Genomic DNA, 25,968 nt, shown 5'->3' with positions numbered 1-25,968 from the left:
ATCAGCACCTTTGCACAGACCTTGATTCTGGATTTGAATTAAGATCGACAATGAATTCAGGTTGAGCGCATGTGTTGAATACTATATGCTCAGCATGAAGAATCAAAAAAAGGAGTGACTAATGCAGGTGTCGTTGCAAGGTTGTGAGCCGGACTGTCTTGACCTTAGGCTGAAGCTTGCTTTGAAATAATAAAGGGCTTCTTGATCCTTCATGTGCTAGCAATCTCTACTTTGACCATTTCCCTCACTCAAGTCACTCGCTACAATGAAGTTTTCTACTGTCGCACTCGCTGGTGCAGCTACGGGTCTTGCCCACTCCACTCTCACTGAGCGCGCAGACATCACTGATGCCGATATTCTGAACTACGCCCTGACCCTGGAGCATCTCGAAGCTGCCTTCTATCAAGAGGGTCTCAAGAACTACACCCATGGCGACTTCCAGAAGGCTGGCATGCATGATCCTTTCTATGTGAACCTGAAGGAGACCGCCAGCGATGAGCAGCAACACGCTCAGTTCCTGACCAAGGCTCTCAAGGCCGCCGGGGCAAAACCCGTCGAGGCCTGTACCTATGCTTTCCCTGCCACCGATGTCAACACATTCCTTGCGCTCGGTAATATCCTTGAGGGTGTCGGAGTCAGTGCCTACTTGGGCGCTGCTGCCAGCATTATGAACAAAACCTATCTCACTGCTGCTGGCAGTATCCTGACCACCGAGGCCCGCCACAGTGCTTATCTACGTGCTGCTCTTGGTGAGGCTCCCGCTGCTCAAGCCTTCGATAACCCCCTCGACTTTAATGAGGTTTACACCCTTGCTTCTATGTTCATTGTATCTTGCCCCGAGAGCAATGGCAAGCTGCCTGTTAAGGCCTTCCCTGCCTTGACCATGCCCTCTATGGCCCCCGCCACAACTGGCTCTAAAGTAGAGCTGATGGTCGTTGATGGTGTGTCTATGGACACTAAGAATGTCTACGCCGCTTTTATCACCGTCACTGGTCCTGTCTGGGCTCCTCTAGAGTCCACTGGCGATGGAAATTTCGAAGTCACCATCCCAGAGGGCGTTACTGGTCAGAGCTACGTGGTTCTGACTAAAGGCAATAAGCAAGCTTCAGATGACAACATTCTTGCTGGCCCTGCTATTGTTGAGGTAAATAAGAATTAAAAGCTTGAACAACTCGTTACAGGATTATATGCTGACTTTCGTCTAGGTTGGGCAGCCCAATGGACCTATGGGAGTGGGCTCGCAGTGCAGTGGCCGCGGCTCTGGTTCTATGCCCTCTATGACCTCTATGTCAGTCTGGTCATCTATGGCCATGCCAATGCCCACTGCGTCTATGACCATTTCCTCGGGGTCTATGCCCTCTATGTCTGCATCCGCCTCTGCCTCCTCTACTCCCGTCTTTAATGGGGCAAATGGAAAGAGCATGAGCGGCATTGCCAGTGTTTTCGGGGCTCTGGCTGCTGTCGCTGCCTTTTTGCAGTAAACTGACTTGATGTTTTGTCCGAATCTCTGGCATACCCTCAATGTACAAATGAAAGGGGGCTGATATATTACTAACTCAAATCGCCCCTCAGGCCATGTATTAATCTAATCTCTTGAGAAATGCCTCGAAAAGAATGTATATAATAACAATTGCAGACATGCCTCCAGGGATTCTGTCCATCTACTGTACCTTACTCTTCCGCTTTAAATGTCGGAAAGTAATCCGAGGTTTTCTTGACCTGATTAGACCGGTTTACGAGCATTCGTTTTTCTAGACCGCTTCTTAAGATATACTGCGCATTTTATTATATCACATCAGAAATCCCAGGATGTATGCCTATGAAACTCTTACAATCGATGGCATGGCAACTGATATATTGGCTAGAATGACCTTATTGTCAGATCAAGCGGCCTTTCTCAGCGTTCATGATGTCAACGGATCTGAACGAAACCGGGGAGCTATTAGCCATTTTACTCCAGCAGATCCCATAACCTGATCACTTTGAAAACTAAAAGAAAGCAAAGGTTCAACAAACCTTCATATTGATGCTCATTTCGGAAGCGGTGGAAGTTGTTCTTTAACTACGACGGTTCTGTTTCTGCCTCAAAAGGCCCAAGAAAGGAAATGAAATTTTTCATGAAAATGCTGGCTTGTGTGTAAAGTATCTGGGCTCAATTTTGCTAGGATTACTTCGCTTCATCCATAGGTTCCTAAGATTCTCATATAGCTAGCTAAGAGAAAATTATCTCTCACTTGTAAGGGGATGTATCTTCTCGCTCCTTAGAACGCCTTAGGAACACTATGTTCCAGTATCTTTACAGCGGTGGCGGAGCGCGCGCTGACCACTCTAGCTGATTCCGCTTTGGCCTGCTACGCGAATTAGTCTATTATGTGCGACCAGCCATCCTCGTAAATCGCTCACTCGATTTATGAACGGAGATGAGATTTTCTGACCTATCTAGTCAATGGAATAATATAAATGATATAACTATCTCAGATGGCAAATCACCCTACTCCAACTTCTAGGCTGAGTAGTCTCCGCTGACTCTTTCCTTATTGCGGGAATTTTTTGAAGCTTTGGTCAAGCGACCCAGATATTGCGTTTCAGAGTGTTGGTTTGCAGGTGTCAGGAGGCTGAAATGCCGAGTGCGATAATCTGGCCCTCCACATTTCGACCGGCACATATTACGGGTCAGGATTAGACCCGGAGTAATCGTTACCATGCCAAACCTTTCGCCTTGGGTGCCTTTAACATGTTAGCTAGTGCTGAGACTTTTTCTGACTGATGTATGTTGAATGACCGGTTAAAACACTCCCCAGCCTCCAGAACGCATCCCATCTTTTCCAAGGTTCTCCGCAAATTTGGGCGATTATAATTTCTTGATATATGGCCAAAGGGATATGTGGCCAAAGGGCAACTCTTTCAATTCGTGGATGCTTTCCGCATGCAGACAACTAGGTATCCGAGATTCGTGCGTATGATTGGTTCTAAAGCTGTTTCACGAAACTGTTCCAGCTGTCAAATACCATTTTATCTCCGTTTCATATCCACCACATCTTCCCTGGCGTCCACGAGGCAGGCAGCAAGTCCCGATTTACGAGCACCTGTACTTGTTGATCTCAATTACTTTCTATAAGAGGGCAATAGTCAACACGAGCTCAAATCTAACCGTGACCGTAAAGAGTCTATCGGTCGCAAGACTGAATCTATGGTTTCCGAAAAGAATCAAGGGTTTAATCATCGCCAAGATGACGATCATATCAGGCTCAGAGAAAATCTCCTAGAGCAGTTCCAACCGCTGCAAGAAAGACTTTGCCTCGCCCTAGAAGAATCTCAGGACATATAGGATCAATTTCAAAAAAATACGAGCCTCGCGGTCGTTTACAATGCCCCGATGATCAGTGTCAATCTTATGAAAGGGATAGATGCCATATTTGGCTCTCCAAGCCTGAAAATCACCCAGCTCGAAAAGGGCACGATGCAGAGGACCATCACTTGGCTGGATGTTATGAATGCAGACAAATTTAGGATCGAATTCAAGGAAGCCGGCGTCTATCATTATTATCTGGATGACTTCAACGCAACTGTGGAGCTGTCCGACTTCCAGCATAATATGATAATTTCCGGCCTACCACAGACATTTATTCAACCTTGTTACTACAAGAGGGATGTCCAAACAGAATTTTATACACTATCGTTTATGACTAATATGGTTGCTATCTCGAATCAGCTTGGATCGAAGGGTGAGTTCGCTCAGTCCCATTTGGTTTCAGAAACAACTGTGCCTTTACTGACCGGCGAATGCCTGATTCAAAGTGATCGAAGTCAACAAAAAGACAATCGAAAAAGCCAATCAGCGAACGCGAGCACTTCAAGATCTTTCGAAGCAATGGAAAGAGTCAACACCTTCAAATGCAGATCCATCAAGCCTGGTTTCGGGACAGCATAATCAAGATCTAGGATATGAAGGAGTTCCAAACAAAGAAGTTCTAGTCGGCACAGCATGTTCCACCGTTAAGGAGCGGAAACGATCGCGTCCAATTTCGTCCAGGAGGAGATGCCGAATTAGCCTTCCCGAAAGACTTACCAGACGGAGAATCTACCAAAGAAAAACAATGCCAGCTTCCAGAATATGGCCCATAAATTGTTGGGAAGAGCCCGCGTGAGAATGGGCCAGAAGAAAAAACTATTTCGCCGATCGTTTCGGCGAATCCCAGATCCATCGTTTTTGACCCCCGTGAGAGCTTCTGAACAAAGTCAAACTCTGAGTGACCTGCCAAGACCCTCACCAAGCAACTCGTATCCACAGGTGGAGGATTTTAATCATGCTTACCTGCATGAAAGCCCGGGTGAGGACAGTGAAACCTGCAGAAAATCTCCTGGGAGATGCGAACAAGAAATGTGTCAAGACCCCTACGATCTACAAAACAGCCCCCATGAACTCGGGCTGAATATCAAAAAGCCATCTAACGAGACGGAGAAGCTAGTTGAGCATGAGGTATTGACAGAATGCCTACGCCTTTGGATTCTAAATCCGAGGCCATGGTAGGTCAGAACCATCCCGGGATAGAAAGATCAGTGACAAGAGAAAGCACCGACCCACCTGATGGGAATAATGGACGCGTAGCAGCGCTGACAGAGCCAGAGAAAAACGCGAATCTCACCTCCCAAGGTAACACTGCGCCCGAATCGTCAATCGGAAATGATATCTCGAAATATCTCAACGGCACTTTCAAGTCCTTCTCCCACAGAGCCTTCAAAGCATAGTGAAGAAACCGTCTACTAGGGGCCAGGTGGGTTCAATCTGACGGATGGAATCCCATCATCGGCGACCCCTCAACTAGATGCTCGGGCCACTTCCATGGATAGCGAAAGAAAAGACGCGCCAATTCCTAAAGCACCTATAGAGGTCCAGATTATAAAAAGGCCTCAACCGAGAAAGTGTCGCAATCTATATCATGCAAGCAGCTAGGACTGACAGAGCAAAAGCTAGATCCCGGAATCGCCGATGGGCAACTCAGGACCTGGAGCGTTTACCATTCTGGTTCATGGAAAGAAATCATTGGAATGAGGAAGAAAGTCAAGCTGCATTCCTGGCAGACTTTCAACACGAGAGGAGCTCTGGAGCAATTCATGCTGCTTTCAAACAACAAATGAGGATTTACCAGGAGACAACCCGCGCGAATAGGATGCCAGATTTTGTACGAGATACTCACCAACCAGGTAGCTACTTTGTCGCAGCCGATAGCTGCATCCATCCAGCGTCGCAACTGGGATATGGTCCACTCCGCGCCTTTCGGGATTTGCCCCCAGAAGGTATGTACTGCGCATAACACCCATTGTTTCAGTGTCATAGTTCAGAACTCATATTTGGGCTGTGTTCATCATGAGCAAGAAGCTCCCTCAAGGCGAATGGCTAACTTTGGGTATCTTTCCTTTTATCTAGCCTCCACACAAGAAGGTTTGTCAGCAATGGCTGGGTATCCGGATAGCATAGAGATGTTTCCAGATAGGGCATACCTGAGTGAAAGCCCCTCCACGATTGCATACCGGGCTACCTCTGCAGAATATACGCCGTTCTCTCCTTCGTTTTATGACCAAGGAAAATGAGCTGCTCTCTTCCGGCTAGAGTACAGATATGTTTTGTTGCCATTTGGAAGTTGCCATTCAAACTCCGAGTGTGTGTTCTTTTGAAGGTTTGCCTTATGCCTTTTGCAATGGTATACTCATTTGCTGAAAATTCTGGGCTCGTCCTTTCGGTGCAAATCTCTTTTCTACCTCCAGAAATATCGTCCATGCACGGGATTTTGTCACCGGAAGCCCTTTTCCCTTTTCTTCACCTTTTTTTTTGTTTGTTTGTTTGGTTTTTCTGCGTACTGAAAAGAAATACTTAGATAGAAGAGTACTGCGGTTCACGTAATCAGAAAATTCCTCAATGTGTATGATACTGTATATAAAATTCTCGGATTTCACAAAATGGGACTTTTAGGCAAGCTTGCTACAGTACATCGAGCCTAGGGTCACTTGAAGGGCCCATATCTTCCTTTTGAATCGTGGTAGTGCATCCAAGAGAATCATTTAATAAATTGGGATTCTGTTCGTAAAAAAAGACGCGAAACAGACCGTTCTACCATACATTGAGTCGAAACTGACTTTCATATAGGGATTTAACTCATTACAGTCCTGCATAGATGACACAAAACCACCTTTCAATATTCAAACCTAAGAGTTGAGCCCAATCATGTTGTCATGTCAAAGATATGACTTGGCTTACGAAGACAAATCCTCGCTCACGTCATATTCATGTGGTATCTCTCGCTCCCACGATTGCCACAAGACTAAATACTGTATCACTGAAATCCCATCTTCGGAGACTGAATAAGAAGCAACGGCGCTAATCGGGATATTTTTGCCAACCTAGTTGCTCCAGTTAGCTCGACAGTCAAAAGAAATCTCATGGACACACTTACGGTGCTCGATGTATTGTGACCATCCATGATGTGGTGGATGCAGGGGAGACTGGATCCTAGCAACTCTTCTTCTGAGTATGAGGCATCATCGCTCTCTGACTCCAGAAACCTGCGATCCGCACTTGCTTCCGAAAGATCTTCCTCTGTAGTAGAATCGTCATCCGTTTCTTCAATATTGAGGTCTCCGTAACTCGATAGAACCTCGAAGAGCTCGTTGACACTTTCTTTTCTTTTTTCTGACATTTGTGAAACGATATAGCAGAAGAGGCTTGGGGTGTCGAGCAGTACAGGGATCAACTCAATTTATAGAATTTATGGGTGCGCGATGATATTCGGTAGTTTGGGGTTGAAACTATATGACGACCGGTGAGCCACATCATGCAAAATTCTAAGCGACCGGCAAGTATCATTTCGCATTGGCTCGCTGTATGCATGTCCATGCGTTTAAGTCAGAATTTCTGCGGTGTGTTGGCAGGGACCATCACTGGGCATTGAGATGGTTGATTCGTCGGGAATGGATTCACGGAATACAGGGCGGGTGTAGGGATGGCCCCACCGGAGGCCTGTGGTTGGCCTAGATCTGGCATGACAAATAATTTGCCTCGTCAACGTTGTTGACACAGGTGAGACCCGTTCCACCGCGGTCAGGTAGAAGAGTCGGCCAGAAATAGCATGTCATGGACTCGACTCAAAAGCTGATCACCTACAGCCTCGAATTCATGCCACAGGGTGTGGCTCAGAATATACTCGTTGCACGCCCAAATTTTTGAAATAAAGGCAATTCTTGTTGACAACTGGGGTGTGACTGTTGCGCAACGTTGAGCACCGACTGTTCACGATGCGAAGTCGTCGCAAGGCTACAGCTGCAGAGTTTCATGCATCACCAAAAATCCGCATGCCCTCGATAACAGCACACCGTTCTGTTGACCAAACGATGATGGTCAGGTTTGCAACAACGTCCGAGAATATCTATATATTCAGGTAGAAGGGATAGCGCAATGAGCCGTACGGTTAGTGATGGATCAGCATCACTCTCCCATCCGGACCCTCTGCTTGATTTCATATTGACATGATGCCGTTGGTTACCGTTAACCAGCTGACCATGCATTACTGTGCCAGCGATATGCGTCAGGGTTACTGAGAACGGAATATAAGTAGCCAGCAGAGAGCCAGGGTTCCTAGAGGCACGCCCAGTGCAAAGAAATGGCCGACCCCGCGGATGTTGATTCCAGCGACGATAGCTGCGAGATGACAGAGGCGAATCAGCAGCTAGAACGCGAACTCCTTCAGTGCCATCAAAGATCATCTCCCGCTGCTGTGCATTCGCGGCGTATTGTCTCGCTCAGGGTTTCCCCCCATACGTGAGTCGCTGGACCACTGCCGATGCCTTTCGGGAATTATATCAGAATTGGTACGTTCCCCGTCATCTCGTCTCATCATGACGCTAAATCAGAAAGCAGGAAGGACGCCATCTTGGAACGGTTCCAGGTCGATCGAATGGCCTTTCGGCCATACTTCGTCGACACCTGCGACCACTATGCGGTCGTGGTGCCAGACCTCACGGATGTTGAGGGTAGCCGGTCCCTAGGATTCATCAAGTATGACAAGAAATCAAGTCGGGTCACTTTGGCAAACGCCTGCATGCAATTTCCCGCCGAGGCTCTCGAGTTAGGTTTCAGTACAAAGGGCGACCAGGAACAACTGGCGGGCTCCCATTCACGGCGATGGACTCAAGCTGGCGGCGGTGGTCCTATCTCGGGATGGGTATAGGCTGCAAGTGGCGGCAAGTCGGTGTTCCTGGTATTTTCATTTGCGCGAACCATGCAAATCTCGCCTCCATTGTACCATTACTCCATCCTGCCAATCTGGTTCCAGCCGGACGGACTGGGCCGGTGATATCGTAGGATTGCGCTTCCAGACCGAGCGAGATGTTGCCGTGCTCATCGGCCCCAGACGCGCCACCCAGGGTCGACCGGTGGCACCTGAAGAATTTCTTGAGTGGCTGCAAATATCGTTGGATATTCGTGGCCTCTCCTACCCGTCCTCGGTTGTCGAGACAAGCCACGGGGATCTGCTTTTTGACCAAAATCTCCTGAGTAGGATTTATGCCCACGGCGTGCTAATCTCTGGAACAAACTCGATTTATCCGTTCAAACTTGGTTATAACTTTACCGAGGGGAAATTCAATCGCGATCGGCGATGGCTCATGGACCGGCATGGACTGGCAGAGCGAGTGTGCCGGATCTGGGAGTCCGCACTTCAAACGCACGAGGACGTCCTTCTTCCGATATAAGTGAGCCTCCTCCGAAAGACACCAGCGCTGATGGACGTTAGTCTGGCTGCTGATTTGCTCTTACCCTCGACGATATCCCGCATCTGGACGTATTTGCTACACGAGTCCAAGGGCAAGGACTTTTTCTATTGCGAAACATCCGGAGCCCAGGTTTGTCGGAAGTCAAATATCCGTATCCCTTGTCACAGGCTAACGCAAATCTAGGATGTCAAGATGATACGAGAGACCATTGGAAAAAAGCCCATGAAGCTGTCGCGACAATTGTGGCGCCTACTGCGGTCGACTACGCCTATCCGCAGTGCTGCGGAAGAACTTTCAATGCTTTTCCAGAATGTCGAGGTCTGTAGCCCCCCCGGATACCACCTTCTCGAGAACCGTGCGGAAGGCACTGAGAGCATGTTTTGCCTTACTGCATTCGATGCAGGAGATTCAAGTGGTTTACGTCAAGGGGTTCGATAGTAGGGCGGATGTTGTGTATAATCCTCAGCAAAGGACGCTGAAGGTTCACCGCCGGTGGCTGGACTTTGACGATACACATCAGCGAACGTCGTGCCGGAACTGGATTCTTCGTAGTGCGAAGAGGGAAAGTGGAAAGCGCGAACCCTTCTTTTGCAGCCACATCATTGAGGAGCTCTTATCTCTTTCCATCTCGTCAGTGTTTGGAGACTCTCAGACCCCTCGGACGACTGAGATGAGGTATATGCGCCATATCCGACGTCTACTCCGGTACATGCCACACCAGATCACTTTGACGCCCTCGAAGGGCGGCTTGGTGGTTGCTTGGGAAGACAGCGAGACAGAGCTGTTTCGGAAGCATGGCCTGGATGGGGCGGCGTATCATGTCATACTACACGAGGAAAGCTGTATCAGCATGAAGCGGGAGCTTCTGCATCCGAACCCAGGTAAGCTTCAATCGATCGTCGCTTAGGGCTGAGAATTAATTCTGATACTTGCCATATAGTTTTGGACTCGTCGGAGGTTGTAGTCTGCGGGTGCCGTCAGCAGTTCGTGCCGCAGCGGACCAAACAATGCTTGTTTACAGACTTGGATGAATTCAAAAGGTACTACGCGATGGTTTCACTCAACGAAAGGTCTGCATTTTACGGTCTAATACCGGAGCCTATGTATTCCCTAGCGGTGGCGGAGACCGGGCAATCCGTCGTCGTCGGCGATCAGCCTCCCGGTGATGTCCAACATAGGCACGGGCCAATCGATTGTTCGGGTCTGCCGATGAACAAGAGAAAAACAGTTTCATCTGCCCAAGAGCCGAGAAGCAAAAGACGGAAGTATATGGACTGAGCAAGTCGTGTCTCAAATCACCCTCACATTGCTATCGCGTTTCGCTGTCCTCGTAACAACACGACGATTAATGAGAGTTGTAGCTCACTTTCACGGAGTAATGGTCCATGACAGGCTACAAATTGTTCATTTAGCTCTGTGCCCTGGTCAATATCCTCTCTCGGTAGCCTTACGAGAGCATGATGAGAGTCACCGACGTAAGTTTCCGGCATCTCCTGGCGCTCGAGAAGACATTAGCGAAGTCACAGAGAATCGGTCATTCAGACGATTCAAAATGACTGGTTGACTGGATTCGGCCTACCTAACAGAAATCACACATGCAAGGATTCTTGGCCTTAGAGAAGGACAGGAAAGTCAAACGGAACAAAATGCTGTCAGGTAAACGATAGGGCCCATATGGGTGAGGGTGCTTCGTATAGCGGACGAACGGGATGTATAGTCGGCTTGGTCTATTTGGACAGAACCTCGACTAGTTGCTTTCGATACGGAGCGATGATGAACCCTCACGGCCACTCAAACAAGTCTGAAGGTAGAAATCAGGACCAAGATTCACATTGAACGCTCCACTGTAGTCTCATTGCATCTAGAGTGCATTGCTTCAAGCACCAGTCCCATTGTGGCTTGAAGGCAGTGCCTGGAAAGACGTGGGGGGGCTCCCCGGAGCCTGGCTCTCCTAGGAACTATGAATGCAATCCTGGGGGCATGAGCAGTGCTGCTATTACAATCCGCTTTGAGAAACTTTCATTCTTCGCAACGCATTCTTGTAGTAGGAGCTGCCTTGATAGATTCAATACGATGAATGTGTTAGCGGCACGACGAACGATATAAACTCGTCTGGCCGCTCTTTTCACGAGTCCATCATAACTCTACGCGCAATCATATTGCCCTATCCTTGCTCGCCCTTCCAATATTCATTAAGGTTCGTTACGTATATCCTTTATGTTGGCAACTACATACTAAACTAGAGGCAGCCTCATCTGCGAGGTCTACCGAATTCAATCCTATACAGAGTTGCAGCTTATCTCGAGAGCAGCGAGATATTTGCTCTTGCGAGATCATGTCGAAATCTCCAAACTAGGCTACAGCCAGTCATACTTGCAATCAACGTTGAATGTCAAAACAGCAATTTACTCGGCCTCGCTGCCATGAGCAACGATATTGACCTCGCCGAAAGACTCCTATATCGCAGGGCAGACGTCAACGCTTTCTTTCGAGGGAAGACCCCGGTGATGAGAGCTCTAAAGTACTCATCCTATGACGTATTGCAGCTCCTGCTGGGAAGCCCCACGCTGGATATCAACCTCCAAAACCAGGCGCAAGAAAGCGCGCTATGGTATGCTGTCACATACGGAACTTGTTCTGTGGTACAGAGCTTGCTGCAGGTCCCAAAGTTACAAGTTGACCTCCCGCACAGGCGAGGACGAACGGCACTCCATCTCGCGGTCTGGTGGGGCAAAACGGGTCTGGCGCGTCTGCTCCTCTCCAGCGGCAGCGATCCTCTCACTACAGATGACTTTGGCAAGTCACCCCGCGCATGGGCATGGCGCATCGGCCGACCGTCCATGAAGTGGATCTTTGTAGGCCCACAGGAAGCTGGGCACTCGCTCTCTTTCTACAGGCCATCCGCCGGTTATCAGACCACTGATAAAAGTGAGCTGCCGCTCCACCAAGCAGTAGCCCACGGATCCACAGACGCTGTCAAGCTACTTCTGACGCAGAAGGAGCTGGCCCTGGATGATCAGGATCACAACGGGGATACTCCACTCCACCTCGCTGTTCGATGTCGGCGTCTGGCAGGAGTGGAATTGCTGTTGAGCCACCCTGCGCCGACATAATCTGTCGAGACAAAGACGGCAACACTCCGCTCTGGTTGTCGACATTCTTATCGCGCGACGAAATAACCGAGAGACTCTTGGCTGCAAAAGACATTGATATCAACTTTGTGGGTGGTCGTGGTCAGACCCAATCGCCTTCCACTTCGCTGCACCACGTGGTCGCAAGGAGTGACACTGTCGCTCTGCGGTGGCTTCTCGAGATACCTGGCATTGACCCCAATCTCTCGTCTCTCATTTTTCCGCGGCAGCAGCGAAAGGCAACACTCATGCGATGGCGATGCTCCTACACGAGAGAGGTGTAGAGATCAATGCGACCGAGTTGGCAGATCCGCCCCTTTGTCGAGCGGTGGAAAACGGCTGCTTGGAAGCGGTAAAGGTCTTGGTCCGGCAGGGCGACTCTCTTGCAATTGACCAGAGCACAGTTACCGTCCAAGTTACCGCCCTGTGTATCGCCGCCCGGGCAGGCGACTCGGAGATGGTGCGAGTTTTACTACGCCATCCCTCAGTTGATCCCAACCATCAGAATCGTTTGGCTCGAGGATAGTTTGTTGCTTGCAGTAAAGGGGGGACATCTGGTGGTGGTTGACATGCTGCTGCAGGGCTGGAGAATGGAGCGTAACAGTTTGGGGGCGTCGCTTCGTCTTGCCGAGGAGGGTCCAATTCGGGAGGCAATCCAGAACCAAGTTAAAATCTCCGCAGCCGTCGCGGTGCAAGTACAGCCTCATCATTGAAAAGGAGGATCGGTGGCTTCCTCAAACATCAACAGAAGAACTGTACAGCAGAGCGATACAAAATGATGCACTGAAAAGCCGGCAGAGGTGTAGACCTGGCCGAGGTGTTGATGATGGCTGGTGGAAAGCCAGGAATTTGATGGATTGACAATAATGCCAACCTCCAGAGAGTGCGGCGTTGATAGCTCGACGAAAATCAGGGATGAATTTTGCCACGGACCTTTTCTCTCCGCTTCAATTGATGAGCGACCTTGTCATAAATCAACACTAACATTAACGGATGAGTAGTGGATATCAGGGTGACAGAACAATACCATAAATACAGGTGGTCCAACAGCAGCTGACTACGCCTTGGCGCTAAACCTGAAAGGGGAGAGAAACATAAAAAATTGGACCCACTTTAACCTATTTTGGACTTCAGTTTCCCAAAAGTTGAAACGTCCACTCCCTTTCATTTCACATCTGCTCGCCTGTACGCATCAGCTTTGGGATTTCAGCCATAAAGAATGCGCGGCGAAGTACGTGTCATCCTCTTGCTACTCAGGGTTCTCCATGTAAATGGTGTTGCCCTCTTCTGTTCCTTTTTTCAGCCTTGGACCGCAACATAAGGCCAGCCCAGAATTCCGGTGTGGCTGTCAATACCATTATTGTATCTCAGGCCGCACAAACCCCTACAGTAAATAATGGAAACTCATATACTAACTCATTAGATCTGCCATCTTCACCTAGGCCAGGCTGGTACCCAACTGGGCAATGCTGCCTGGGAGCTGTAAGCCTTTATTCTCTTGTGATTCATTCTGCAATGACTCACTATTGATTGATGAGGTAGCTATCTGCTCGAGCATAATCTTTTGGCCGATGGTCACATCAGTCCCGATTATTTCCAAGAAATTGACCAGAGTGGCTCTTATGAGACATTTTTCACCGAGACTGGCAATGGCAAATACGTCCCACGCTCCATCTTTATCGACCTTGACCCTTCGGTGCGTAAAGAGTGGCAACGAAGTCGAAATGAGATGTAGACTGATGAATTGGTGGTGCTATAGCCTATCGACGAGATACGCACTGGTACCTACCGCCATCTATTCCACCCTGATCAGCTGATAAGCGGGAAGGAGGATGCGGCTAATAACTGTACAAACCCCAGAGATCTTGAAGACGCATGCCAAGTAAACTAATCTATATTAGATGCTCGAGGCCATTATACTATTGGTAAACAGCTCATGGAGGGCGTTGTGGACCGGATTCGCCGCGTGGCTGGTGTGTTTATGGAATCCTCCCTCTCTTGGCTTCGACCTGTAGACTGATTTCCTTCCAGACAATTGCGCCTCTCTTCAGGGATTTTTGCTCTTCCATTCCTTTGGCGGCGGAACAGGTTCTGGTCTCGGTGCACTCTTGCTCGAGCACCTTTCTGCCGAATATTCCAAGAAAACCAAAGGAATTTGTGGTTTACCCGTCCCCGCGTGTGGCAACTGCAGTGGTGGAACCCTACAATGCCGTCCTCTCCGCACACGATACTATTGAGAACTCCGATTGCACATTCCTCGTTGACAATGAAGCTGTGTACGATATCTGTAAGCGCAATCTCGACATTCCTCGCCCTGGGTATGACCATCTCAACCGCCTTGTGGCCCAAGTCGTTAGCTCTGTTACTTCCAGCTTGCGCTTCGATGGTGCCTTGAATATCGACTTAAATGAGTTTCAGACAAATCTTGTGCCGTTTCCGCGAATTCACTACCCCCTCATTTCGTATGCTCCTGTCATATCTAGCACCCACAGTGGCCACGAGAGCTTCAAGGTCAAAGACTTAACCTTACAGTGTATGTGCCTCCTCTCCATTTAATTCAACTATGCTTCGTACTAATTACTTGACAGGCTTTGAATCTAAAAACCAGATGGTTGTTTGCGATCCACAGAATGGCAAGTACATGGCTGTTGCCCTTCTGTACCGAGGTGATGTCGTGCCTCACGATTGTACCCAAGCTATGGCTCACATTAAGGCCAAGGCCTCTTTCAACTTGGTTGAGTGGTGTCCAACCGGTTTCAAACTGGGAATTAACAACCAAAAGCCCATGAACGTCCCTGAGAGCGAGCTTGCTTCTGTCGACCGCTCGGTTACCATGCTCTCCAACTCCACCGCCATCGCCGCGGCATGGCATCGCCTTGACTACAAATTTGACCTCATGTTTTCCAAACGTGCTTTTGTCCACTGGTACGTAGGTGAGGGCATGGAGGAAGGAGAGTTCTCCGAGGCTCGCGAGGACTTGGCTGCTCTGGAAAAGGATTATGAAGAGATCGCCAGTGATACTCTCGGCACGGACGTGGATGTGGGCCTTGAGTACTGATTACTCCTTTATTTTGTTATTATGATTTTACATCTAGAGTTTGTCTCTCTACGAAAGATCTTTTGACGTTCGTATCTCAACATTTCCATTCCTATGGTATCTCGCTCGAGTTGGGATTTAGATCTTATTTCTCAGATGTTAAATCAGTTACCATTTTACAGCCAACCCTAATTCGTCTTTTTGCAGTCGGCCTCCTCGTTTTCATGGAGAGGACTCTGGTAATTCTGATATTCGTGACTGGTATTCTGAAATCCATTATTCGCCGTCTTACAAACATTACTGGTGCCAGGCACGGCGCAAAATGGCTGAGAGATGCTAGCGTGTTGCGGGCGCTCGGTTCCAGTGTTCTTTTCGGAGATCTCGGATGGGTTATGTGCAGATTTTAGAACAAATTCGGCAGAGTCAAAGTAGGTACGGTGCTGCGAAATATTAGCCTTCCAACTCAAGAAAGCTGTTTAGACTCCGAACTCAACCTTTGATCCTTCGGAAAATAGCTTCTCTCGGAGAGGAACAACGCCGTAGCGCCGAACTGCCAGGGCGTTTCTGTCGAAGGGTGGCTTCGATAATTAACTGAAGCCTGTAACTCACAATTTGTCAGAAAGCTTACTTTAAAATCTGTGTGCGCTTCATTTTCGCCTGGCATATTGCAGAAAGAGTTGTAGAACGGATTCGTTACGGGTGGCTTATTGCTTTGTTTATAGAAAGGTGCTTTCTCACCTAATACTTTGCCCGGCATGATGTCATGCCACCGCCTGTGACTCATTTCGTTGAAAATGGGGGCAATAGCGTCAGGATCACGTGGCGTAAATCGAAACCTTAAGGATTGTGTTCCATTGATGGCAACTTCTTCTTGGAGTATGAGTCGCTATCCAGATTGTCAAGGCCCGAAAACATGGTTAGCTAGCTACATGGTGGGGGCAATAAGCAACGAGCTTTTCCCCATCCTGACAATATCTTTTAATGGGTAGTGCCCGTGCATTTTCAGCAGCTGGCTCTTCAATATTTATTCAATATTTCTATGATACAGAATATTCGACGAGTTACTATCAAGAAACGTACGCAGACATGTTCCATCATCAACTTTACCACCTACGCATCATGGCGTTAGCTCGAAACAACTTTACGCTATCCGCAGATAAGGGGTCCTGTTATACCCCGAAGATGGGAAGGCAAAATCCTTCTCAGGCATACATTTATGTGAGCAGAAAGGACACAGACTACAAAGAAAGTGGGTGTGACGTCCCTCTGGATATACCTGTATAGTAGATTGGTAAGGCTGACAATGACGTGTCTGTTTTAGAAATCCCAAAGTTGGTTCCTGCAACCTCCGAAGCGAAAGGAGAAAGCCATAAATACGACAGTCTCAAAATATACCGGGAAGGACCCAACACTGAAAGTGGCGAACTGGATCCTAAATCCGATTCGAAGGAAGTCAAAAAACATAACAAATCCGTGGCCGATCGAAATGGCGACCATTAGCTCTACTGATTTGGAGTGGCTTATTCATCCTGCATGGATCTACCAGTTGCAAAACGTGACATCTTTTGTACTTGCAATATTATCTTGATCTGCGTACAGGACAATACACCCTACAAATATCCCGGATGATGAGTTCGGGAGCGGAGGGTTACTAGGGCCTGCCGAGGGAGTTCCTGATACCCCGGACCTGCTCATCAAATGCCACTTATATCACGAAAGCTATGGGTCTGGCTACCGGGCGACGTACTCCGAGTGAGACCTACAAGCGTGGGCAAAGCCCACCACGAAAGTGAAATTTTTTATAAATGTGCAGACTGGGCCAAAATCGGCGTGCGGATAACCCAAGAAATGAGTCCACAAAAGAATTATTGTATATTAAGGGGCCTGGTGAAAAAGAATCCGTGCAGAGCTGCGATCCTACAATGCCAGCCCGCTTAGCTCCATTCCTGTCTTTAGCTTGACACAGGGGATGTTTATAACTTCAGATGATTACAATGTCACGGTCGAGCACAGCAGTAATTCTATAGCTCTTGTGCTGAAACCATCTGTTAATCCACAAAATTTCAAGAAGCGTAAGAAAGGAAGATCGGTACAGTAAGATCAGGCGGGAGAACAAGGGAATATATTGTGAGATGAGGCTGTACAGATCATTACATACAACGCTGTATCATAGTCTGTATCAGCCTGACCTCTTTTAGATAGGTCCGATATACTTACTATGATATTCTGAGGTAGATACGAAAACTCGAATGAACATGACTAATTCTGTGGTTGGGCTGGTTGATAAACAGGGTTGCAATGTGACTTGTTGTGATATGAGGCCGGTGCAGATCAGAAAGCAAGCCGCACCATCGGAATTAGCTCCGAGATGTCTATACAGACAATCAATTTGATTTACAATCAACTTGGCTCCATGTTGTATATATAGGCTCATATTTCCCTCGAGAACTAATAAGACGACTCATACCCCTAAACAACAGAAATCTATTCTATTTAGTCGAATTGCTCATCCGAGCAGTCTTCTCCACGTAGCAGACTAAAGGTTTTGGTGCATTCGAGTCATCTACGGTACCAATTGGCCCATCATTTCTTGGCATATATCATTAGTATCCATAGCATCCAACGACAGCATGTATATCGACGACCATAGGCTCCCGGAAGTCAGGGTGAGATATTAGCCATTATTTCACCTAGGTCTTGTGCGTCTATAGGCATTCATGGCTCTGACTAGCTTATATTATGCAGCAGTACCCAAATTCACATATCCACTTAGTTCCCGGGAATTCGATGTGGGTAATGCTGACGGGCTATCCAATTATGGTAGGTGTATAATGGTAGGTTCAGGCTCCAAGGTGCTCATAGCCAAATTTGGACCAATCATTTCTACTGAGGCTTTGGGGCACATGTGGATCGTTCGTGGCACCGATTGGCTCATTATTCCTCCATAAATATCACTCTATTAGTGGTGTCCAATGATTGCATCAATATTAATGACCCACAGGCTCCTGAGAGCCAAGGCCAATTATCAACCAATAATTTCATTGAAGACTTATGCGCATGTGGGCGTGACACTAATTGGCTGATGTTTCCTTGTAGTAGTAACCATCTTCCCGTGTCCACTTAGTTCCCAGGAGATCGATGCAAGTATTGCTCTACGCAAAGACGAGGTCGATAGCAAAAAAAATTGTTCTGTGAAAACATAATCGATCTAGTGACTCACTCACTATACAAGGAGCTCTTTCGTGAAATGGAGCTGCGCGAATCAGTGCCGCGCCGTACCATAGCTTAGATCTACTTGATATTGTGTAGGTTTGACGCATTTTCTCCGATATCTGAGGAAGGCAATGAAGAACCCTACAGTTGGGCTGGTTGAGATCTAGGGTCGCAATATGGGATGGTGTCTGCCTGTCTTTGATGAGGTGTTCGTTGCGTGGAGTGACGGGCTCGTCACTGGTGAGTGAAATGACATGACCTCGTCGCCTCACCCGTCGCATTAAAGGGCGGACTCACGGTGGTGAATGGTGATAAGCGTCGTCAGTTCTTTTCTGTGGCATCCTCATGGCTGTTGAAACAATGCCAACAGCCAGAAAATATTTTTCTTGTTCTTGATCACCAGGAACAAAATGCAATGTGTCTGAGAGCTGCTTTGAATCAATGATGAAATGTTGAACCAGTCATTCTTGAAGAGTAGTTTGTGTTTGAGCCCTCACTAATCACAATGATCATCGCATCGACATAGGCAGAACGACTGCCTGCAATGCTATAAATAACCCGATCCGTCGCCAGCAGAACCGTCGTTCGCAAGCATTCCTTTGTCACTCCGGGTAAAAGAATATCGATCAATTCTCGTTTCCGTGGCTACTATTTGGTATGTTGACTTCGAAATCGTGCAACGAAATTGACTGACTTGTTGCATCGCATTAGCCTGGCTTTTCTCGACACAAGAGGTCTTCGAACAGCAAGTGAGTGTAGCTGCCCAGTCATTTGGAATTATGCTAACATGGAAAATGCTTGGTATCAGCCCCGTCTCCGCTATATCCCTGAGAAGCCATTGGACGAACCTTCAGGATCAGGATCTGGAATGGTCCAAGCTGCGAGCACAGTGAGTTACAAGTTGCCTTCATAAGCTACCTGCTAATGATTGAAGATAATGAGGTGCCATCCTTTATACAGTCCCCTGCAGTGGACAGCAAGAACCGACAATGTAAGTTCAAAGACTGCAGCAATTTTCAAGGCAGACATCATGTGCTGACGACCCTCTATATAGGATAGCGAACTTTCTATCGCGAGTCGCTCAATGTCTTGTAAGTCACGCTAGTGCTTTGCCCCTGCCCATTCCCAACGCCCGGTACTGCATTTTCAATCTCAAAACGAACGCTTTCCGTTCGTAGCTCTCCGTTCCTTAGAAAATATCGCTTATGATTCTTCGTCATAGGGCGAGCTTCAATTTTACACTCGACCTGACCGAGCTATGTTCCCCCCTCGTCCTCGAAACTAAACCAGCTGCAACAACCTGATGGGCCAAGCCACTGAATCTCACTACGCTTGTCTTTGTTGTTTCTGAAGACGTGGTTGACACGGCCACTTCGCCTGGCGCAGTAAGCAAGCCCAATTCAGGAAGGCCTGATGCCCTCTGATTAGCCATATGGTAAAATTCCAAAGTGTCTTCATTCGTCTCTCCGGCGTTACCCTATCCAGGCAAAGGTTGACAGTCAATGGATTAGTAACTCGCAATATTCTGACGGCTATGAACCCCCCTGCCCCACATCCGATCCGATGGCTTGTCGGTGGCCATGAGCCGGCCTCACTGTTGACCGAGCGAGCCATCAGAGCATCCGCGACAACGAAGAGAAGCCGAGAATCGACGGCCACAGAAAAAGACAACTATTCCCCGGGGGGCATCAATCAGCAAATTGAAACGAGCTATTGGCAATAGTCTAAAGGCCAGATATTTCAACCCCTGATTGCAGCTGAGCAAGCGATAAGACAGGCCGTGGCTAAGATGTACCCTAGATCCCTCGCCGCGAGAGCAGTCATTTTCAGGTCGGGGCGAAGTTTGTCGCAAACAAAACACCACGAACTCTCGTCCAGTGTTACTTTGCCCTTACATGGTTGAAGATCTGCCCAGAATCTTGCATTGGCAGGTACGGCTACATCCATTCCTCGTGAAACGATGTGATCCCAGGCCCTCCACGTGTGGTCGAGATGAGCCCGCTACCTCATCCCTGGTTTTCTATGCTGATGCCAGGCTGCATCACGGCAAGTTTATACCACCCTCAGTCAACAGAAATTATGTTAACATAGAGTTTAGTGAAACACAGTCCTAATCCAGCCGTTCGGGTGAGTCCGATCGAGAAAGTGCATTATAGCCGGCCGGGGACCTCGTCTAGGCCGCGAACAAGGTAAGTTGCGAGCGACCATATTGCACCAGCTGCTGATAGTTGGTGCTAGATTGAATATATACAGCGGCAAAGTGCCTTGCCTGTGTTCTGATGCAGACGGTCATTTAAAGCTGCCACCATGGCTTATTTACGACTGATCCTGGTAATTACATTCTCATAACTAGAATATTTCGGAAGTCGACTAACCAAAGTCAGGTCGCTGGAACCTGATGCTATGCTCAATGCAGCCGCAAGTCGACCGAATGCATCCTTGATGTCACCGCTGAGGGGCACCGACTCGCCGGCAGAAGTAGCCTCGCCAGGCCGGCCAGTTGATTGCCTAGACGGTCACAAAGGCCCAATTCTTATTTGAAAGATGCAGGTCGGTTTGTGATATATGGTGAAGAAGACAAACTCATTGACTTCGAACGTAGCCGCTGATGTTAATCTCAGTGTGGGCGTGGCACGTGTGTTTTACGCGACGCGCAAGTGCACCCAGCCCTTTGCCCCTCGTAGCGTGCGTCTAGTGCAGCAGGTCCTCGATAGCCATCAATTTCACTACCGCCGGTTGCTGACTCTGGCGGGAACGTCAATCGAGTTCGCAAATATGGTTTAGCCATTCTCAATTGCAAAGGGTAAAAATTAATCCGCAGAGCGAAAACTCGGGAAATGATCCGGGGAACACAAAGCGGGCTATGAGTTCGCGCGGACGAGGGCGGGCTCCTTCAAATAATGTACCCTGCGTGAGTCGAACCCGTGCCGTTGCTAAAAGCAAATGAGAAATTCTACTAGACCACGCAGGCAGAAGGTCTGAAAGCGCCACAACACATCTAATCTGCTCAATTATATCCATCGTCTGGCCTGAATAGCACACCCGCCTTTCTTCTGGGCACACATCCGGCAAGATCAGCGTTTCGAGCTCCAGAAGTGTATTTCATTCGATCAGGCCGAGACAAAATGATATCTGAAATATGTTTAGAAGGTCTAGGCTTTCTATCACTGGTCCGCTACTGGTTCTTTGCCGATTTTACCGCCAATAATGTACCTAATGGGATTGGCCTGGGGATATATATATTGCTGGTATCGAATCAGCATTTGGCAGCACTACCTCAGATATTGTACAGAATATGGCCAAAGAGCACGACGATGCCTAAGCCGAGAAAACGTCATACAGAAGACCGATCGGATAATGTATTAACAAATAGAATCTAATTTCTAGAGCCATCATTTCGCACTGTTTATCAACTTTTGCATACGGAACGAAGACCTCACTATGACGGGGCGAGTGTTTACCGTTAGCCGCCACTTCACCGCCCGGGAGTCACCCGCACTGCACATCAACAGAGGGACCAGTGGGTCCGGCCCCGCTTTCACCAGCTCTTACTCTCAACCCTCACTCACCTTTGGCCCTCACCGTCAATCACCGTCCATCACCGTCCATCACCGTCCATCACCGTCAACATACTCTCACCATAAACCCGTCAACACCATCACACACCGACACATCAACCACTCACCATCGACACTCCGCATCTCCCTACATCCGAACCAAACCTGGTGCCACTGCCAGCCAGCAGGGACAAGTGTTCACCAATGGATATCTTTGGATTTCAGCCGCCACCCAGATTGGCCACCCCGCTATCAGCCATGACTGGATACTTTGATTCACACTGCGTGGAGGAGTATGTCTCTTCTTGAAGCTCAGGGCATGGCTGAGCGCTACAAAGTGCATTTTTCGAACCAGTCATGTACGGCGACATCTACATACAATACTGAAGTCATTTTACACCATATTTTGTTGGATTCTTGATTCTATCGATTCTTTGGAGCAGGTCTTGGCTTCTTCGAGAACTCCCCCGAATACTAGTCTCTGACACCACGAAGAGGTGCCTGCAATCGCCAGAGGATCAGGACGAGGACCGCGGCGCCACGGGTCCCCTAACAAGCACAAATTTGATAACGCAGGGCTCAAGGCTGCATGGAAGCTCAAGATTATACAATCACAGGGCTCAAGGCTGTGAGGGAGAACTTGGTGACGCGGCGGTCTCCCGCGGAGAACTTGGTGTCGCAGCGGTCTCCTGCGGAGACTCTTGGTGTCGCAGATGTCCCTGCGGGTCTCCCTTGGTAACGCAGCGTCCCCCTGCGGAGGCTCTTGATGTCGCGGAGGTCCCCGCGGAGCACATTTATACAACACAGGGCTCATTGGCTGTGAGGGAGAACTTGTTGACGCAGCACTCTCCTGCGGGTCTCAATTGGTAACGCAGCGTCCCCCTGCGAGGCAAACTTGATTACGCGGGGCCTTTCCCGCGAAGACTTTTTGGTAACGCAGATCTTATCCTGCGAAGAACACCCGAGTGGCTCGGGAGTGTGAGGAGGAAAGTCCTGCTTTTCTTTTCGACGGGAAAAGAGCGTCTTTTATGCCATTCTGAGTAGGGTTTTCGGCAGCGACCACTTGCGTATATTTTACCTGACCCAGAGATTCCCACTCGACACTCGCACCGGGCGACCGCCTTTTTTGCTGGGTGTTGAGGCGGTTGATTCAAAGTTGAAATAAGAATTTTCAAGAGTTCGCAGTGGAGAGCGGGTGGAGCGGCTGGATCCACCTGGAGCCGTGGTCGTCTTGGGGCTAGGCCAGGCGAATCATTCAAGTCGCCAACATCGTTCATCCAGGTGAAAGGGCCCTCAATTTTCAACTGAGCTGGCACATTTACTACAGTACACGCAGCCTGTAGCTTGTGCTTGTTGGTCTTGCCATCGAAGCTGGTTTGATACGTTTTATCACCCTTGCTTTACTGCATCTACCTGATGTAGTGCTGAGTGGACAAAACCTCATTTACAATATAGCTCGGGTGACTCCCTGCTAGACTAGTCTAGTTTCGCCAGCTGCGGTGCTTGTGGAAAATATTCTGCCAGCAGGATACGCCGAAAGTAACACCTGGGCTGCGCTTATCGCTGGGCGCAAACCTGTGAATCCTACCGAGAAGCCAAGTTTCTGCGAGCTGTGGATTGGAATAATTCAATTCCAGCTTGTGAGCCAACATTTGTGCCCGTTGAAAATCCGTTAATCCTGTTGCTAAACGTTCTTACCACCTCACTTTTCGACTTGTATCCAAAATGTGAGAGCCAACCTGGCTGGCGTTGGCCAAGGGTAACGGCGTCTCCCGCTGCGAAAATGTAGTCGCCAGATCCATTTCTACGCGCATTGGGTATCCCCCGCTACGCTCTATTTAAGAGGCACATCCACCCTATTTCTAGGAAAGGCCTATTTTGTCAACAGCAACCCGCATGATCTCAGTACTCGACCATGGGAGCCATTCGGAAAATCTCACACACTCGGCAGATGCCAGACTTCCGACGTCGATTGCAGCGCGCATTGTCATTGTCATCCTCAGAGTCCGAAGACAGCCGAAGCCCATCTAGGTCTCTGTCCGGCGACACCACTGAGGAAGAGTCGTCGACCCACTTAAACAAGAATGACCAAGCTGCCCCGCAGCAGGGCAATCCTCCCAGCAGCCATGAGCACGAGTTGCTACCAAGCTATAGATACGGCGGACATGGGTCCCAGCCCGGGGACAACAACGTGCTCATTCTCAAATGCCTCGCAGAGCTAGTCCTGGTCACTCCCTTATCGTGAGTGCGAGGTCTTTGCTAACAAATGATACTTCAAGGCTAGATGTGCGGGTGAAGTAAGTTGTACGTTTCCTCTAAAAAAAGAACAAAGAGCTAACAAAACCCTAGGTCTCTAGATTGTAAACTTACGGATCAAAGCAAGTTCATGGACGATATCCGTAGAGATCTAGCAGACCTCCTCCGCCGACTGGAGGTTATCGAGACGGAAGCAGAGGAGAGATCCAAAAGTGACGGGACTCATACGCCAGATGAGCCGGAGCAGAAGACAGCGCGGACCCGGCGGCCGAAGCGGCCGAAGCGGTGAGGACGAGTTGGATGGGGGCTCTGATGATTTTCGTTGTGCAGGAACCCATCGAGGATGCGTCAAATGGGTTCTCTTACGTTGAGTACGCTCTTGCTTTCCTCAAGATTGTCGATTATAGAATGTTTGAACCAGCAAATTTCTTGTGCTTTCTATAGGTGGTACAGGGCCGCTCGAAATCAGCTTCACCTTTAAATTATTTTTCTATCTTTCATGAACTTTATCTTGCATATGATTATACCTAATAAGATTAGACGACCCCTTCTCGGTATTTAGCCGTATTCCATTACAATTGTAAGTAAACAGATAAAACCAGCCATCGTATTCTGTTGCATAGGCTTTTTGTTTTGTTGAACAAACCCCTTACAAACAAACCAAACAACTGCAGGCGGTCAGCTTCTGTAACCCCTGGTGATCTCGTTTCATTTCATTATATTTGATTTTTGCAAGAATAAATTACATTGAAGTAACACAAACACAAAAGAAAATAAAACAAAGAAAGCGAAATAACACAGTCCAAAGAAACTCAACCTTAGAATGGAGGACAGCCCTTTATCAACCACCGCGAACATATCCGGAATCCTCACGTTCCTTGCCGCCGTCTTCACTTTCGTCTACGTTCGCTACAACACTCTCCAAAATGGCCATGCTGAAATGAATGACATATATGAATCCGTCAAAGCCACAATCGAAGAGACTCGTCTGATGGAGAGCCAGATTGAGATTCAGCCAGGCTTGGAAAAAGTGCGAGAAATCTTCCACAAACTCTGGCGAACTGAGATCAGCATTATGATCGAGCTCGCTAAAGCCATTGGAGGTGATGAACTAGCCCATAAAGTCCGCGGACAGACCAGCATCGAGCCTGATTCGCACCATAATGTCTTCAAGTGGTTGTACAAGGACGAGGTGGATTATGGGCTGGGTCAAGAGCGCTGGGTTAAGAGAATCCCTCTTCTTGCTGTTGCTCTAACAACTGTGAGACTTGCTTGGAATCTCGGCGCGACACCAAAGCTGCTACGGTGGTATATGGTGCGAGAGAAAGTGATGGAGAAGATCCGGGACAGGGATAATTATAGGTCGCGTTTGCGGTCTCACCAGCTGGCTCTTTTGAACCAGTAGGTATATTTGCCTTTCTACCTGACAAATGGATGGGCTGATAGTTGTGTTTCGTGTCTAGACAGTTCCGAGCACAGGAGATCTCAATTCGGCGTCTGCGTGATGATAATGAGACTTTGCTGAAATATATGGAAGATATGCGGCTCACCATAGGAAAAAATGGTGGAAGCTCAGAGAGTGTCTTCTCATCCCTGAATTGAAACCCCACCAGTCTATATTGTGTAAAGAAGGGCACGATCAAGCCATCAAGGCCTAGACTGAGCCGCATCTCCTTTCAAATCCGCAGATGCACTTTCCGATTGGGTGCTTGAGGACTATAGATCTGAGGACTTTTGTGGAATATGTCCTCATACAAGCAGTACGTGCAGACTCAATAGTAGGTGGTGACGGAATATATATTCTAGGCATAATAAAAAGGGGCGATTGAGAACAAAACTGACAATTTGTTAGGCTTCAACTTACAATCACATTCTTCAGCTGGAGGAGCTATATACCGACCATAATAAACGCGCAACTATACTATGCCACACTAGCTTGGCTCTTTGGAAGGAGCACTTATAATAGACACAACCTAGAGATAAATTGGAAACAATCGTATTGAAATTT

The 25,968-nt window shown here is 48.3% G+C and overlaps 6 protein-coding genes across 6 annotated transcripts; 4 read left to right on the top strand and 2 right to left on the bottom strand.

Moving 5' to 3' along the window:
* Positions 1–265: 265 nt before the first annotated feature.
* Positions 266–1,481, top strand: N7481_001586 (ferritin-like domain-containing protein; the record flags this gene model as incomplete). The annotated part of the gene is made up of 2 exons (XM_057260805.1): positions 266–1,138; positions 1,206–1,481. The coding sequence occupies 2 exons, from the start codon at positions 266–268 to the stop codon at positions 1,479–1,481; spliced, it is 1,149 nt and encodes a 382-aa protein (XP_057128637.1).
* Positions 1,482–4,491: 3,010 nt separating this feature from the next.
* Positions 4,492–4,749, top strand: N7481_001585 (uncharacterized protein; the record flags this gene model as incomplete). The annotated part of the gene is made up of 1 exon (XM_057260804.1): positions 4,492–4,749. One exon carries the CDS (start codon positions 4,492–4,494, stop codon positions 4,747–4,749), a length of 258 nt encoding a protein of 85 aa, XP_057128636.1.
* Positions 4,750–6,252: 1,503 nt separating this feature from the next.
* N7481_001584 (uncharacterized protein) lies at positions 6,253–6,695 on the bottom strand (the record flags this gene model as incomplete). The annotated part of the gene is made up of 2 exons (XM_057260803.1): positions 6,253–6,399; positions 6,453–6,695. 2 exons carry the CDS (start codon positions 6,693–6,695, stop codon positions 6,253–6,255), a joined length of 390 nt encoding a protein of 129 aa, XP_057128635.1.
* A 6,421-nt stretch (positions 6,696–13,116) lies between these two features.
* Positions 13,117–14,955, top strand: N7481_001583 (tubulin alpha chain; the record flags this gene model as incomplete). Its single annotated transcript, XM_057260802.1, has 7 exons — positions 13,117–13,128; positions 13,321–13,379; positions 13,440–13,593; positions 13,657–13,744; positions 13,799–13,872; positions 13,929–14,430; positions 14,486–14,955. The coding sequence occupies 7 exons, from the start codon at positions 13,117–13,119 to the stop codon at positions 14,953–14,955; spliced, it is 1,359 nt and encodes a 452-aa protein (XP_057128634.1).
* Positions 14,956–15,122: 167 nt separating this feature from the next.
* N7481_001582 (uncharacterized protein) lies at positions 15,123–15,598 on the bottom strand (the record flags this gene model as incomplete). The annotated part of the gene is made up of 2 exons (XM_057260801.1): positions 15,123–15,374; positions 15,563–15,598. 2 exons carry the CDS (start codon positions 15,596–15,598, stop codon positions 15,123–15,125), a joined length of 288 nt encoding a protein of 95 aa, XP_057128633.1.
* Positions 15,599–24,783: 9,185 nt separating this feature from the next.
* Positions 24,784–25,365, top strand: N7481_001581 (uncharacterized protein; the record flags this gene model as incomplete). The annotated part of the gene is made up of 1 exon (XM_057260800.1): positions 24,784–25,365. One exon carries the CDS (start codon positions 24,784–24,786, stop codon positions 25,363–25,365), a length of 582 nt encoding a protein of 193 aa, XP_057128632.1.
* Between the last annotated feature and the right edge of the window lie 603 nt (positions 25,366–25,968).

Source organism: Penicillium waksmanii (genome assembly GCF_028829765.1).
Source record: "Penicillium waksmanii strain IBT 27052 chromosome Unknown utg000001l:1.0-4852451.0:1.0-4856178.0, whole genome shotgun sequence".
NCBI classification, from domain to species: Eukaryota; Fungi; Ascomycota; class Eurotiomycetes; order Eurotiales; family Aspergillaceae; genus Penicillium; species Penicillium waksmanii.
This window is presented reverse-complemented; position numbering and strand designations above follow the sequence as displayed.